The 16,031-nt window shown below is 45.2% G+C and overlaps 3 protein-coding genes across 5 annotated transcripts in view; 1 reads left to right on the forward strand and 2 right to left on the reverse strand.

The window, feature by feature from the left end:
• Window positions 1-458: 458 nt before the first annotated feature.
• gcc1 (GRIP and coiled-coil domain containing 1) lies at window positions 459-6,172 on the reverse strand. Its single transcript, XM_042078172.1, has 4 exons — window positions 5,771-6,172; window positions 4,296-5,109; window positions 3,679-4,053; window positions 459-3,014 (listed from the first exon to the last, which is right to left on the reverse strand). The coding sequence occupies exons 2-4, from the start codon at window positions 5,061-5,063 to the stop codon at window positions 1,524-1,526; spliced, it is 2,634 nt and encodes an 877-aa protein (XP_041934106.1). The 5' UTR covers window positions 5,064-5,109; window positions 5,771-6,172; the 3' UTR covers window positions 459-1,523.
• Window positions 6,173-6,277: 105 nt separating this feature from the next.
• On the forward strand, window positions 6,278-12,425 carry LOC121696967 (ADP-ribosylation factor 4-like). Its single transcript, XM_042078175.1, has 6 exons — window positions 6,278-6,485; window positions 7,647-7,727; window positions 9,505-9,614; window positions 9,757-9,828; window positions 11,073-11,198; window positions 11,656-12,425. The coding sequence occupies exons 1-6, from the start codon at window positions 6,419-6,421 to the stop codon at window positions 11,740-11,742; spliced, it is 543 nt and encodes a 180-aa protein (XP_041934109.1). The 5' UTR covers window positions 6,278-6,418; the 3' UTR covers window positions 11,743-12,425.
• Window positions 12,426-13,167: 742 nt separating this feature from the next.
• Window positions 13,168-16,031, reverse strand: part of cfap54 (cilia and flagella associated protein 54) — a 57,874-nt gene continuing 55,010 nt past the window's right edge. For all 3 annotated transcript variants that reach the window (XM_042078171.1, XM_042078170.1, XM_042078169.1), the window contains exons 64-67: window positions 15,844-15,956; window positions 14,706-14,856; window positions 14,096-14,179; window positions 13,168-13,483 (exon numbers count right to left, since the gene is read on the reverse strand). In XM_042078171.1, coding sequence (XP_041934105.1) covers window positions 13,349-13,483; window positions 14,096-14,179; window positions 14,706-14,856; window positions 15,844-15,956 — 483 coding nt within the window. In that variant the 3' untranslated portion in view covers window positions 13,168-13,348. The remainder of the gene's footprint in view (window positions 13,484-14,095; window positions 14,180-14,705; window positions 14,857-15,843; window positions 15,957-16,031) is intronic.

The following is a 16,031-nucleotide window of genomic DNA, read 5'->3' on the forward strand; positions in this document are numbered from 1 at the left end:
CCAAAATACATTAGGCCTAATACAAATATATTTCCATGGAGAATTGGTGTATATCTGCCTGCTTATTAACATTACTGCTTGCTTGAGTTGTGGTTAGCCCAACTTTGTTTATTCAATGCCCATTTATTCATCTTCCTAAAAAAAGTAGAACGATTCTTGAACGCTACGCAGCTGCTTGGAAATCTTTGGTTAGTATTGTACTGTTGCATTATAAGTCATGGAAATTTAGTTGTTTTTTTTTGTTAGGGAAAAGTCATGAAATGTTACTTGACTTGAGAGTGGGAACCCCTTACTAGGCACTTTACAGAACGTGATCCTCAAATCTAGAGATCAAAACCGAAAAGAAACATTTAAATTATTTGTTTTTAAAGTTTTTTTTGTCAGGTAGTTTACATATTGTATAATTGATAGGCATCACAGGATGAACAATGAATTCACATAAACGAACCCACAAAAAATGAGGAAAATATAGTTTATTTCATGTTGTAGTGGAGTCAAAATATACACTTAGTACCAATATATCAGTCTAATAAATTCTCTATAAAAGACTGCTTTGGAGGTTGACAGGCTTGATTACAGTTAACTCTTCATTCATTCCACACAAAGTGATTAGAGTACAACTATGTACAAGTGGAAAGTTATGAAGCTTTTCTCCACACCTCGCAAGCCGGCATATTATTACCAACATAACACAGTGAGGAAGAAGAGTGGCTTTTGCATTTATGTAGTTTCTGTTGTCCTTACATGACAAGTCGGATGAAGACTTCAATAAAACCAGGCAGTTTTGTGGACACTGTTATCTGATGACAATGTGGACTGGACTGCCCGTTAACTTAAAGAGCAAATGGCTTGGACTCACTCTATGCCCATACGCATAAATATAAGTGTCCAGAAATAACTCTCTTATTCATTTCTTAAGGCCAAATGGTATTCAATACTTTGAACTGTTCACACTGAACTCATTAGTGTGGGTGGTAGGTTGGGTGACATTACACATTTTCAACAACTTGCCAAACTGGTCATCCATTTCACAGTCGATTGCCCTGTACAACAATGGACCGTATAGTTCAACAAGGTGTAAGACAAAGCTGTGTGAATAGGTCCACTGGTTGTTACTCTCCAACTTGTCCGTTACAGTTTCACAGTAATGAGCAGTTTCACAAAGACACGGTAGTATTCTCCACAGGTTGATGGTACAGAGAACCTAAAAGGCCGCAGTTAGAAAGACCAACAGCCACTGAAATAGCAGTAAAGATATGCAAATGTAATGGTCAAATACGTATGCATTAGTATTAGTAAACATACATGAGATCCAAGCAGAGAAGTATAAATGATCACAAGACGCATATGGAAATAAGACAGAAAATGGGTGTCTGGGATAGGCAAGTCCACACAAAAGATAACAAGAAAACAGATGTTGTTTTGATTATTCCAAAGGATCCACTGTTGTTTCGATGACAATAAATGATAGCTTATGGAGCTGTAGTCCTTGACCGGAATCTAAAAACGTTCCCACGCTCCTGTTACCTCTTCCCAGGCGTCCACCAGCCCTGGGCCTGCTGCTTGATGACGGCCTGCTTCTCCTGGGGACTGAAGTGCAGGATGGTGAGGATGGCCGTCAGGGTCTGCTGGCGCCCCCTGGTGTCCTGGAGGGTCAGGTACTTGTAGATGATGTTCTTCAGGTACTCCAGGTTGGCGCCGTCTCTGCCCTGGTCACGGACGCGCTTGTCCAGCTCCGTGCGGAGCTCGGCCACCTCCTCGTCGTGCCGCTCACCGTTGGCGATGAGCTTGCCCTGCAGCTGGTGCACGTCCTCCTCGAGGCGTCGCTTCTGCCTGCGGAGGGCGCCGTTCTCCACCTCCTTGCGGGCCAGTTGCTCGGCGTAGAGCAGCAGCGTGGGCTCGTTGGGGCCGGCCAGCCGTAGCGCCTGCGTGATGAAGTCGCTCTCCTCCTGCGCCTGGCTGTCCAGCTCCACGTCATCCCCCAGCGACACACCGGCCGAGCTCAAGCTCAAGCCCAACCCCGCTCCTCCTCCTCCTCCTCCTCCTCCCGTCTCGGATGTCCCATCGCTGTCACTGCTGTTCGCTCTGCCTCCTCCTCCTCCTCCTCCGCTGCCGCTGTTGTTGTTGCCACGGGGACCGGCGAAGCCGAGGACGTTGGCGGTGGCGACGGCTCCCCGCAGCCGCTCCAGCTCCTGGTCCTTCTCGGCGAGCAGCGCCATCGTCCGGTCACGCTGCTTGTGCATCTCGGCCTCCAGCCGCAGCAGGCTGTCGCGGTGCTGCGCCTCCTGGCGCTCCAGCTCCTGCTTGTGGGCCTGCTGCGTGGACAGCGCCCCCTGGTGGCGCTCCTCCAGCGCGCGCCGGTGACGTGCCTCGGCCTCGTCGGAGTGGATGCGCAGGTTGATGTACTTCTCCTTGAGCTCGGCCAGTTGGTCGCGCGCGTCCTCCAGCTCCTTCGCCTGGCTGCCGTCTTTAGCGTTCTTGTTCTTGAGCACCACCTGCGCCCGCATTTTGTAGCGCTCAAACTCCTCTTTCACCTGCTTCAGCTCCTGCTGGTAGAACAGCGCCGACCTCCTCTCCGCGTCCGACTCCTCCACCTTCGTCCTGCCCACCACCTCCTCTTCCTCCTCTTCCTCTCTCTGTCCCTCTTCTCCGAGCTTCTCGATCTCCATCGGCTGCGAGCTCCTGTGTGCCGCCATCTTGAGCAGCTTCTTGACCACCTCCAGCTTCTCCTTTAACACGCTCACGTCTAGATTCGCCTCGTCCACGTTGAGCGTGTGGAGGAAGTCCGAGCCGCGTCCCGAGGACGTTGTGGCGGCGATGGCCAGCGTCTTGTTCTCCATGTCCAGCTGGAGCACGCGCTCCCGCAGCCGCTGGGCCGTCTGCTGGTCCTTCTGGCGGGCGCGCTCGCACGCGCCCAGTAGCTCCGACAGCTCGGAGATACGCTCCTCCAGACTGGCCACACGGCCCTCCTCCAGACGGGACTGGTCCTGCAGACGCTCCTCCGCCTGGGTGGCCTAGAAGGAGGACGGTGAAACTGACATTTACACTGACGCTACACTCTTAAAACGAATGTGTTGTCCCTATCTGGAAACAGAGATGTGTTAAAAAACAATGCAAGTTTTGTTGTTTTCAACACAAGTTTTGTTATTTTCAACACATATTGTGTAACAAATAAAAAAGGAAACAACACAAACTGTGTTGTCCCTATCTGGACACAGAGATGTGTTAAAAACAACGCAAGTTGTGTTGTTTTCAACACATTTGTTTTAAGAGTGTATAGTACAGAGGTGATCCTAGATAGGAATTACTACAGCATCAATCAATACTATTACTAGTATAGAGTATTGCTAGAGTACATAACGTACAGTCAATAGCTGTGCTGATGCATAGGAACGAGTTGCATTACTACTGAGACAAAGAAATTATTTGTTGTCTTTTCCCAGCGGTACTGCTATATATTACATTCAATTTAGTGAAAGTCTGTCTGGACTGCAGACAACACTATAAGAATTTATGATTCTGAATGATAAGATTAATGTTGATAAGTTTAACCAAATTAAACTTAACATTTTAACAAATCAACATTTTGTGAAGATGCAGTTCAGTTCTTTCCAACAATGATTCTATTCTTAATGTATCCAATGCTTTCCATTAAGTATATGTGGGGCTCTGACTGACCTTTCTAATCTCCTGCTGTAGCTGCTGTTGGAAGTGGACCTTGAGCTGGGCCATGTCCCTCTGGAGCTCCTCCACCAGCGGGTCGGGCTTGCCCCTCTCGGTCTCGGCGGCCAGCAGGCTCCTCCGCATCTCCTCGCGCTCCTGGATGGCCTCCTTCAGACGCGCCTCCAGGTCCATCCCACGGTCGGCCGCCTGCATGGTCTCCACCAGGGTCTCGCGGGATTCCTCCAGCCTGAGCTCAGCGTCCTGCCGCAGGCTGCGTTCCTCCTGGAGAAGCTTCTGGAGCTCGCGGAGCATGTGCGCATGATCGCCCTGCTCCTGCTCGCGCTCGTGCTGCTGCGTGATCACACGGGCCTTGCTCTCCGCAAGCTGCTCCTGTGGAACCAGAGGAAGGCGTGGAACATGGAACACGGAACATGTGAGTGTCACAGGATGGAACATGGAATACAGAACACGCAACTGATCTAAATTTCTGATTCTCATTTTAATGAATCACTTAAATTCTCAAAACATTTTAAACATCTCATGACCCAGCACAACAACAATGATATATAGCCTATACTGTGTCTGAAATAATAAACTGGACCATCCTCAGTCCATCCGCGGTCCATCCTTACCTGCAAGGCAGACAGTTCAGCCTCCTGTTGTCTCTTGGTCTCCTCTAGCATCTTTTGCAGCTCCTCCATGTCATGCTTCATCTTGCGCTTGTCCGCCTGGAACGAGGCCTCCATCCTGGACTTCTCCTGGCTGACAGTGGTCAGTGAGCTGGTCAGCGTATTCAGCTGGGCCTTGAGCTGCAGTAGTCGCCGGTCCGCTTCCGCAGAGGCAAGCGGTGGCTGCGGTTGTTGTTGTTGCTGCTGCTGCTGCTCCTGTCCACCGCTGCTGCTGCTGCTGACACCGCTCTCCGACCCGTTTGCCTCCTCTGAGCCCTGGGCCTGGCCAGAGGCTGCGGGGACCACCAGGCCGGTCACGTCTCCTGCAGAGCCGGACCGCTGCTGCTGCTCCTCCTCCAGTGGGTCTCCCTTGGTGCTGCCACTGGCCACACTGGCAGCTGTGTCCACGGACGCCGCCGTGTCAAGACTGTCCTCGCTGTGCAGGGAGGAGTGGTCATCCCCCAGATCAGAGGTCATGGGTGAGGCGTCGGTGAGCCCTCCGCCTACGGATAGGTCATCGCTGCGTTGGCCCAGGTCTACTTCCTGGGACACTGTTAGAACCTTGAAGCTGGCCTCAATGGCCTCTTTCTCCTTCAGGAGGCTCTTGTAGGCCCTCACAACATCTTTAAAGCGAGTTTGGTACTGGACCAATTGCTTCTTCTGGCCTTCTATGGTTTCCAGCAGTTCCTTTTTGCTGGGGCCACCCCCAAAACTCATGCCAAACTTCTCCATGTCTGTTGTTTAGTTCAAGTATTCTCAACTAGAATCCATCCTCAGTCTGTGAAATGAAAACCAACATGGCCTGATCAATATTCTATTCAATTGATTCACGATTAACAGTGAACAAACTAAACCACAAGCTAATGATACTGAACAGAGACTAGTTAACATAGTATGTGCATTAAAGATAACGTCTGAGCATTTTCGTTAATAATAGACATCAGATTGCACTTCAATTGCAATGTAAACGATATTTTATTTACAAAATCCTGTCAGTCTTTCCACAACAGCATTAACGTCACATTAACGAACTAAACGCGATCTGAAAGTAGCTCAGCACATATGCTAGCTAGCTAGCTAGACCAGAGCCTGGCAAGACTGAATACGTTATCCCTCAATTTCAAAGCATGTGATATAGCACTAACATTAGAGTGTAAGAAATCAATCAATTGTAAATCCTAAAGGTATAGAAAACGGCATCTACATGACAAGCACAAGTTAGCTACGGAATGTTTTAATTGGAGTAACAGTAAGTTACTGCCAAGCTACGTGATAAATAGCAAACACAAGTTCATAACATATAAGATGTTGTCGGGCTCAACAACCGCACAAAATAAGGCATCGTGTTATATGGGATATCAACATTCTAACACAGCTTTACTTGATGCAGATAAAGGTCATATTTCGTGATGAATATTTAATCAAGATGTAGAAAATACCTTTGATACGTGTCCACCACATAGACGGTGCACCATCGTCTGTCTTCCTTTTTCCTGGACATGTTTTGGAACGTCACAACTTCACTTCTGGTGAAAGCGTCCTCTGCAGGAAGCCATGTTGATAAGGTCCCATAAGAATGCTAAATAGCTTACTAGATTATGATTACATTTCCAAAACTGTACAATATACATACGAGTCAACACAAAATCTACTCATAGTTGCTGGCCAATTTGGAAAAACAGCTTACATTGGCTTGGTAACATGCAGCTTAGGGCACGCTTGAAATTGTTTGTTACTTGTCTAAGGGGGGGGGGGGGGGGGTGCCCTATGACAATAATGATTACATCGCAGAAATACAGCATACAGTATATAGCAGCCATAACTTCGTGAGAATCAGCAATCGACTAACAAAGCAAAAGTAGCGGGCCATGTGGAGACTGAGGGCAGCAAGTGTTAATTTAAAAGGAACGAAGTGATGACGTCATTTCTTCCGCGTTGGCCTGGACGTGGCATATGACAGCAAAAGAAGCTGCACCCAGTCGGTGTGGTTACAATAAACAGATTACAGGCCATCAGAAGAGTCGGTTGATTTTTGAGCTTGTTGATTTATAATTTTGCTTTTCTGCAGAGTGGGTCTCTAAGTGAAGATGGGACTCACTATTTCGTCGCTGTTTTCAAAGCTCTTCGGTAAAAAACAGATGAGAATACTTATGGGTGAGTATAATCCAATAGGCTATGATAGCCATCCTAGCATCCCTAGCTATCGTCAGTGGGAGGGGACGTCTCTAAGAAGCTTTGATGTTTTCTACTGTTATTAACAATCTGATGCGTGTATATTTTCATCTAGATTTAGTAACTCATCTGTTATAAAGTTGGTTTATGATCTCACTTGATAAGGTTTAAGTGAATGCCGTTATCGACAATCTGGCATTGCAACATTGTCAGTAGTACTGTTAATGTTAGCCATCAATGGGCAGCAAGATCTTTGGCCAGCTAGCTGAGTTTTTGTGACCATGTTGTCACCATATATGTAATGTTACTTTGTTATCGATGAGTAACGTAACAGTAATACATCTCATTTAATGTAATCAATGTTGTTATGCACCATGGACAAATGTGGTCGTAGATTTGGAAAGACGTGTAATGTCTCCAGTCCAGTTAAGAAACCTATTGGCTAATGATCGCTAGCGACGTGTCATTTTGCAGTCAGGTTGTGTCGTGTGTGTCCTCACTCGGTATACGGTACTACTAGCAATGTTGACTACATTTTTTCTCCCACTACATTTACAGACTGCATACCTCAAATACATAGTTAAAATCCAAATAATCGTGAATATAACAGTGGATTTGTAAAATGCAGATCGACAACTCTTGTGTAATGATAGCCTGTTCAACTCGACGGCAGAAAGTCTCCCGACACTCTACGTCTGCTGATTGTACTCCTGGTTATCGTCGGTGTAGATATGGAGGGAGTCGGATAACATGTTTTCATTGTCAGGTGTTCTAGGCGAAGCGAGCACACAGAGCGATATTGGTGTATTTGCCTGTAATCTTTGACATGTTAATGTATTACATTGCTTACTCGACAACAAACAAACCTTCAAGCCATATACCACTTGGTGTATGCTGTTGACAGAACTGCCAAGGATTCATTCAGATCAGACTTTGTAAAAATTCTCACCACCTATGCTCGACCGCGCAGTTCTCCTCCACAAGTGTTTTGATGTGGCATTAATGAACTTTTACTGAATATTAGTTTTAGATGTCATTAGCTTGTGTGCTATTGTCATATAAATTATTGTGCTCAAATGTATGAAATTATGATCTATCCATGTAGTATTCTTCGATATCCTGACCAACTTCTCTATTTCACAGTTGGTTTGGATGCTGCTGGAAAGACCACAATCCTTTACAAACTGAAGCTGGGAGAGATAGTAACCACTATTCCAACTATTGGTAAGAATCACCCCTAAACAAAGGAAAACAAACAATATGACTGTATGAAAAGGCTCTGGTACTAATTACCCGTTATAGTATAATCACATGCAGTACGCTACACGCCTTCCCCGGCAGTGCTACATTCATTAGAGCAGACAAGCCAGCTTCTATTAGAAGAGCATAGAGGATGTCTAAAGTGGAGAATAGAAGATCTCTGGAGCATAGTGGCTGTCTAATATAGAGAATACAATGTCTGCTGTGAATAGAATATCTCTAATGCATGGAATAGAGAATCTTTAATATGTAGAATGTGTTAAGTGGAGAATATAATATCTCTAATGTGAAGAATGGAGGACCTCTGCTGTGGAGAGTTGAAGATCTGTAAAGAGGGTGTTGAGGGGCTTGTTTAGGCTGGCGTAGCATAGCGAGGGGTGGTGTGTGTGTGTGGCATGCAGGGTGGCTCTGCTGTGAGAGGGTGCAGCCTGATCAGATCTGACAGAGCCCAGTCTAAACACCACTCAAGTGGCTCCCCTCTAACAAGATCCTACACGCAGATTCACTGGTGGAATTAGGTCACTGGCACTGGTCTCTCTATCTCATAAATGTACATTTTAATATGTTTTGAATGCACTGTTGCTTTAAGGGTGGAACTTAGTAAGTTGCTGTAAATAAATAAATTGTTGCACCTCAACTGTGGATACAATCTTGGATACAATCAACAAATTGCATACAATTGATAAACAAGTGTTGGTATTTAAGCCTTGCATTTATCTATGGTTTTGAACTAGACTTATAATGGTAATAGTACAGGATAAGCATTGACATATTTTCCATTTCAATTTATTAAATTGTCAGATGCCTTTATCAATTGAGGAAACCGATAGCCTAGAAATCTAGACGCACCCTAGCGGCGGCAAATTAATTTGCTCAGCCTGTACGTTTAGTATCAAACCATAGGGATTTCTATTGGCTGACGCCGTGGATGTCATCCAATCACAGCGCTCTATTTTGTTAGAGAGTCTTAAGACGGGCTTAACAGGATGACGACAGTCCTGCGACGGTGAACAACAAGGAAGGTGGCTATGGCGAACGAAGAGCGGTTGTTTGAATCTGCGTTGGCGTCAACTTTGGAGGAGTTGGACTTGTGCTTTTCTTTGAAAGTTGAGCAACACAATGCACTTAAGTCATTCCTTTCAAAGAAGGATGTATTTGCCGTTTTGCCGACCGGATACGGATATGGTCGTAGCGCTGGCCTATTGCATGCCTAGGCAGTTTGAAAGACAATTCTCTGCCCGCCCCTTGGATTAAGCGAGGTGAATGGCTCGATTCCAGACTATACATTTCAATGATATAGGATGGCCCGCCAGGCTAGGAAACCGAATCAAGCTTCAGTAAAATAAAATGTTTGGAGTAAATGCTTAGAGGAAGGTTGTCAACAGCAGTCGGCAACTCCAAGGTCTCCACATTTACTGAAGCCTGATTGTTGTTCTTCAATTGCAAGTGGTTTTGAGTAAGAGCTAGTACATTAGAGATCTCGGAGTAAGCATCAAGTAGCCTACTAATTCTACTCAAGCTGATGAAGAGCAGAGATGCAGATAGAGGAGGTGTAGTACTTCTGTCATTGAGTTCAGGCAGGCTAATTCAATTTCACCAGAAATTTGGGGGCCTGTATACCTCTTCCTACCTTTATCTTTTTTTTATTCCCTGTGAGGTGTTAACAGTGACTAAATTAATTAACTGAACTAATTAAATAAAGTTAAATTAAATGAACACCATTATCGTTTCTCTCTGACAGGTTTCAATGTTGAGACGGTGGAGTACAAGAACATCTGTTTCACTGTATGGGACGTCGGCGGCCAGGACAAAATCCGTCCCCTTTGGAGGCACTACTTCCAGAACACACAGGTATAACACACGTGACCTCTGACCTTTTAAGGACATGCAGCACTCTGCACTTTGACCTCTCAGAAGGCCACTGTGTGAATTGAGCGTTAAGTGTTTCTCCTTTGTTCTGAATTTGATTTGATTGCCTCCTTGTTCTCCAAAGGGCCTTATCTTTGTAGTGGACAGCAACGACAGAGAGAGAGTAGCGGAGTCGGCGGAGGAGCTGGCAAAAATGGTACGTGTTTCCTCCCCCCCTCTGTCTGTGTCAATATCCGTGACTTTTCTTTTTACAGGGTTTCTGCAGGGTCTGAAGTATCTTTGCAAAGTCTTTTAAGTATCTTTAAAAAGATACTTTAAGATATTAGGCACTAGATCTTAAATACATTTAGGGAGGTCTTAGTTATGGTAACACACATTTAATTAAGCAATAAGCCCCGAGAGGCTGTAGGTTACACTGATTTAAAAACGGCTAAGGGGCGTTGTTAGGCACATCACGCAAGCGGAGTGGTTGCCAAGCAACTTCTAGACACAGATACTCTAACTTCTGTATCGAATTGTGGAAGCGCAGTAATATAGAATTAAATGTTGTCAAGGTGTATTGGATTTTACAGCATCGAACGTGATTCAGCCAATCATAATCAAGGACCAGAACTATCCGTTTTAGAACACTATTTCTATTTTATTTTTGCGGAATCGATTGTAGTTGTTTGGTATTGCAGTTCCCTTAATGGTACAGATGTATCACAATGTAATAATTCTTCAAAGGAGATCAATGCGGAACTGATAACCGATACAAACTTTGTATCCCGTATAGAATGTATTACAAAACAAATTCATTTAATTTTACTACTGATTTTCCTTTGTATTTTTTGCCAATATTGACATGAGATCGGTCTTAAATTTCATTCATGGTTTTAAAAAGTTTTCAACTGAACTTGTTAAAACCTACAAAAACCCTGTTTTACATTTCATATTCTCACTTGATAGTAGTCAGTTGTAGGAGAAACTAAAACAGAGTCTGTGATTTGAGATGTATGAAAACAACTGGTGCTGCTGCCTCATGGAATTTGCTTACATTCTCACATTCTTCTTTAATGAACACAACATGTGTTATAGTGCTGAAAATCCCTCTTGCTACACAACTGTGTTTTCTGACTCAGTTATCATAGACTTGGGCAGTGAACTGTGTCAAAGTGAACTTACTTATTTAGCTTTACAACTGTGGAACTGTGACTCCGAGTGGTAGCTTGACTGCCTTTCTCTTACACACGCATTCTCTTACACACACGTGTTTATTTTGATTACTTATTTGGTTATACAATCAAGAGTTTATTTTTACTCTGAGTGGCAGCTCCAGTGTCTTTCTGTTACACACACATTCTGCTAGCTCCCTCTCACGCATACATCTAACCTATGTCTCTTTCTGTCCCTTCTTTCTTACTCTCTTTCTTTCTTCCCTCCTTCCCCATTCATCCACAGCTCCAGGAGGATGAGTTGCGGGACGCTGTGTTGCTGGTGTTTGCAAACAAACAGGACCTGCCCAACGCCATGGCCGTGAGCGATCTCACAGACAAACTGGGTCTGCAGAGCTTGCGGAGCAGAACTGTGAGTGATCACACCAACACGTCATGCACACCGCACACTTACTCAATATTTATTGAAGTGCAGCAGAGTCTGTTATGCATCACTGTGAAGACGGGCGAAGATACATTCTCAGAAACACACACACACACATCATAAAGTATAGTGATTTGTCTGTGTCACACGCATACATAAAGTAACAGACACCCAATTGCAGCTGTGGCAGAGATTCAAACACACGTGTACATACACACACACACACACACACACGTATACATACACACAAGTGTGTCCACCTGTGACACACACATGCACAGACAGTCCGAGTGGTTCACACCAACACTATCTCAGGGGGGATAGAAACATGCATGCCAGCTGCAGATGTTCCACAGACGTGCTTTCATCTGTAGACAAACTGCAGGGTGTTGAGGTGACCGATGTGATTCCTGACTGCCCTTCCTCCCTTGTCTCTCTGCTGCAGTGGCACGTGCAGGCTACCTGTGCGACCCAGGGCACGGGGCTTTACGAGGGCCTGGACTGGTTATCCAACGAGCTGTCGAAGCGCTAGAGAACAGGGCGACCGAGGAACGAGAGTGGGACCAGAGCGAACGAGAGCGACCAGAGGAAGAGCAAGAGCGAGGGATGGAGGGAGGGAGGGATTGTGGACACGGGAACGGGAGGAGGAGGAGGAGGAGGAGGAGGAGGAGGAGGAGGAGAAGAAGTCTGACCTGGAGATAACTTTTAAAAAAATATCAATGTGTCTGTCTGGTAGAACTTGAAGTTTATGGACGTTTTGCAATCAGTTCCTGTTCTGAAACTTTTTTTTAGTTTTTGGATTTGTTTTCATTTATTTTTTTTGCCCTGTTTGTTCTACCTCCTTTTATTGCCCTCATCTTTGTCACCCCCCTTTTTGCCGATGATGTTTCCTAGAACTACATTCCTGTTTCTTTCAATGCCACCCCCCCAACACCCTGCAGCCGTACAAAGAGATGTTTTTAACTTTGCATGTTTCTACGACTATATTACAAAACAGCAAATCAACCACTGAGGAGAACAATGGGACAGTTTGTGATTGTGACGTAAACCCAAAAGGGAACGTTGGGGGCGGTGGAGTTGAATTGACTCATTCCAGAATTCCAGAATACTGCACCGAAGGCCAGTTCTATTCCTGAAGTATGTGAAGGGCCTTCTCATCATGTACGTACGAGGCCATTATGACGCAATAAAAACAACCTTTTTTTCTCAACTTAAGTTTGTTTGGAACCTGTGGTCATTTTGTTTTTAGTTGAAAGCAGATTGCTGATGTTACATGATTGACAGTTACAGTGGACATACCATAGCTGACCACTGTTCTTTTAACTAGCCTGAGGATAGGTAATTGTCCACGAATTGACTACAAAGAGCTAGTGATTATAGACCCTTTCAACAAGAAAAACAAAAACAATGCTTGAACGTTCTATTTTGTTGCCAATCTACTTCCGTTTCATTAAGATAACATACGGAATGTTAAAACAGAAGCCTTGTGGGGACAACTATGATGCTGATAATGTAACTCTCTTGAAACGGTCTATAAAAGCATGCCTCATTCACATAAAGTTACTTTTGAGTAATGATCGCTCAGTGACTAACCACACAATGGTTAATCAGGAAGTGAACACATCCCAGACCATAATAAGGCACATTACTATGTGAATGAGCTTCATGCTCCCTCAGCTGAGGAATTCTGTAGTTATGATTTGATTGGAGGATTTTTTGACTAATTCAATAATGAAGCAAATCTTTCCAATCCCTGGTTGCATCATAAGGGTAGGGGCTTTTTCCCCCCATCAGTGATTTGGCACGAGTGTCAGAAAATCCCAGTGCTTGGGGTGCGGACGCTGTGGTGAGGCTATTGCAAAACAGAAAACCACAATTCACGCCAACTTCATTGTCCTCCTACACCCAGCGTTGCTCTGGGCACTGAATCAGACACTGAATCCACACGCCTGGAACATATTCGTATAAAATAATAATTAATTTTATTGCATAAACATTAACAGACAACGTAGCTGCTTTGTGACTCACTTCCTCTAGCCTTTAGCTGCCCAGCCCAGCCCAAAGAGTGTGTTATGGGTGTGGTGTGGCTCTTCAGCCGAGGCCGTCTGTATAAGGGATGAAGGGGGGTGGGGGGGGGTCTAGATCTCCTCGGAAGGGCCCAGGAGGGAGAGGAGCCACGTGACCAGACCCTTCTCAGACACAGTGGCCCCCTGGATGTGGTTGAAGCAGCGCTCCAAGTCACAGAGGGTCTGCCAGCTCACCTCAAATGGCACCTGACACACACACACACACACACACACACACACACACACACACATGAATAAACACAATTATACTGGTATAGAACAATATTCTATAGTTTCTATATTCAGATTGTATCTATGTAGCATAATTTAAATGGTACCTGATACGTAGACACACACTAACACACACATATACATTACCATTATATAGTACAGCTGAATTCTTGAAATAGTAACTGGTACACGCGCCCACACACACACACACACACACACACACACACATATTCCGCAGACTTAGTTCATCTAAGGTCTTACATGTTTTAACATTAGTCTGGAATCAGTCATCCTATTCTGCCAAAGAACAGCTAAAACTTGGACTGTACTGCTGTCAGGGTTGTGCACAATTCAAATTGTTTCGAATTGTTTCCCTGTTTGCTACCTCAATTGAAATGCAAGTGAAATTCAAGAATTTAATTGGAATTTAAGAGCCAGTTTCAATTCAATTCTGGAATTTTGCACAAGCCTGACCGCTGTGCAGTGTTGGAACATTGGTGTGGGTTTGTGCTAGTGACAGTGATGGTGTGGGGGATCTCATATGGCCCATATAACTACAGCTTTGACTGTGAGTGATCCCTACTGTACCTCGGCAATGGGTGCAGGCTTCACCAAAGGACAGAGCAGCCTTCTGATCTCAGCACAGCACAGTCTGGTCTTCTCCAGCAGCATCTGACACACACACACACACACACACACACGCACACACACACACACACACACACACACACACAACACACAACACACAACACACACACACACACAAACACAGAGGAAAAGGATATAACCCCACTGTGGCCCACAAGCTATTTTAATGTGGCTTATATCTTGATGTAGTGGTCTGAGGTTTGACGTGTCTATGTGCTTGTAGGACATAGAGAGAGGGAGGGAGAGAGGGAGAGAGAGAGAGAGAGAGAGAGAGAGAGAGAATGATACATTTGTTGTGTTATCATTCATCATTCATTATGTGTGCACAGTGCATTACTGTGTAAAAGTAGTAGGTAGTATACATGCAGCATACATGCATGTCTGTTGTGGGTACCATTGTAAGAGTATGTGCATTTGTTATTTGTATGTGTGTGAGTGGGATATGTGTTTGAGAATGTATGAGTGCACGAGTGCGCACGTGCGCTTGCTTGTGTGTATCTATATGTATCTGGGCCCCTGGGGGGGATGGTGGGGGGGGTGACTGTCAGACCTGTTGCCTGGGGCAGCTAGCTTCTCCCTTGTCGGCCTTCTTGTCCCCTTTCTTGTCTCCTTTCTTCCGGGGGGTGGTGGAGGTGGAGGGGGCAGCGGCCTCAGTCACGCCCGCACACGCAGCACTCAGCTGGGCATGCACCGCCAGGAGCCTGCCACCGGAGCACCACCGTCAGCACCCACCCACTATCATCACTTCACCCTCACCCCTCCTCCACGCTCCACATCACAGAGGAGTAGAGGTGTAAAAATCCGACTTCAGAAAGTAAAAGTCCTACCATGTATTAGTTCTACCTGTTCTCTTAACACAGGTGATTCCACTAATCTACCTGGCTGAGGAACTGTGCTAATTAGAATAATCTGATGGAGTGAATGGTTGAGACAAATACGGCATGTGGCAGGGCTTTTACTTTCTGAAGCCGGACTTTTACACCTCTGCAGAGGAGGGGATTAGGGACTATCAGAGAAACTAGCTTTAAAGGAGCCTTCAGTGGTTTAAAGCTTTGTTTTAGCTATACAGAACGTTTAGTTTAGTTTGACACAGTTCATTTAAACACACTTCATTTCAGTCAAGACTAAAAAACGCTCACATTCCACAATGCAGTGGTAATACTGTATTTTATCCGTAAAACTGTTACATGATTAATTTTATTTTCAAATGATTATTTTTTTCTGGATCATTTTTTTCTGAGGGTTCACACATGATTTTGTTGCACAATTTCACAGCGCAGGCACCACAGGAAGTTATGAAAGGCCCTGCTTGAGCACGACAGCATGGCCAAGGACTGCTGTGTTACCGTGTCAACAGGCGAACCCACGGACTGCTGCGTCAAATAGGCTCGGAACTGTGGAATGCCCCGACTGTGTCAACATGGAATTCTTCAAACGTATGTGGGAAGGGGGGGATGGACCGGAGAGAAAGAAAGGGGGAGTGATAGATGGTGCAGAATATGGGAGAAAGAGGAAGAGAAAATACAGTGAGAGAGAAACATGCGTAGAAGAGAGCAAAGACAGAATGAAAAAGAGAAGCATAATAGGTGACAGAGACAGAGTCAGATAGAGGGGAGAGAGAGAGAGAGAGAGAGAGAGAGAGAGAGAGAGAGAGAGAGAGAGAGAGAGAGTGAGTTTGCAAAGCATACTTGTCCAGGCAGACTAAGTGCTGGCCGACCCGCAGCTTTTCCACTGCAGTAACTGTGGGACTCCCAGCTGAGAGGGGCACCTGGTTTATCCCGTAGAACAGCAGGATCTGTCCCTGTCACACACAACCACAACACAACACATCATTACACAACACATCATTACACAACACAACACAACACAACACAAG

Source organism: Alosa sapidissima, chromosome 22 (assembly GCF_018492685.1).
Source record: "Alosa sapidissima isolate fAloSap1 chromosome 22, fAloSap1.pri, whole genome shotgun sequence".
NCBI classification, from domain to species: Eukaryota; Metazoa; Chordata; class Actinopteri; order Clupeiformes; family Clupeidae; genus Alosa; species Alosa sapidissima.

Excerpts from the sequence above, each read along its gene's own strand:
- LOC121696967 (XM_042078175.1), top strand. The coding sequence starts at position 6,419 with ATGGGACTCACTATTTCGTCGCTGTTTTCAAAGCTCTTCGGTAAAAAA. Across the intron at positions 6,486-7,646 it reads ACAGATGAGAATACTTATGG|TTGGTTTGGATGCTGCTGGA; the intron begins GTGAGTATAATC and ends TCTATTTCACAG. Across the intron at positions 9,615-9,756 it reads ACTACTTCCAGAACACACAG|GGCCTTATCTTTGTAGTGGA; the intron begins GTATAACACACG and ends TGTTCTCCAAAG.
- gcc1 (XM_042078172.1), bottom strand. The coding sequence starts at position 5,063 with ATGGAGAAGTTTGGCATGAGTTTTGGGGGTGGCCCCAGCAAAAAGGAA. Across the intron at positions 4,054-4,295 it reads CTGAACTGTCTGCCTTGCAG|GAGCAGCTTGCGGAGAGCAA; the intron begins GTAAGGATGGAC and ends CTGGTTCCACAG. Across the intron at positions 3,015-3,678 it reads TACAGCAGGAGATTAGAAAG|GCCACCCAGGCGGAGGAGCG; the intron begins GTCAGTCAGAGC and ends TCCTCCTTCTAG.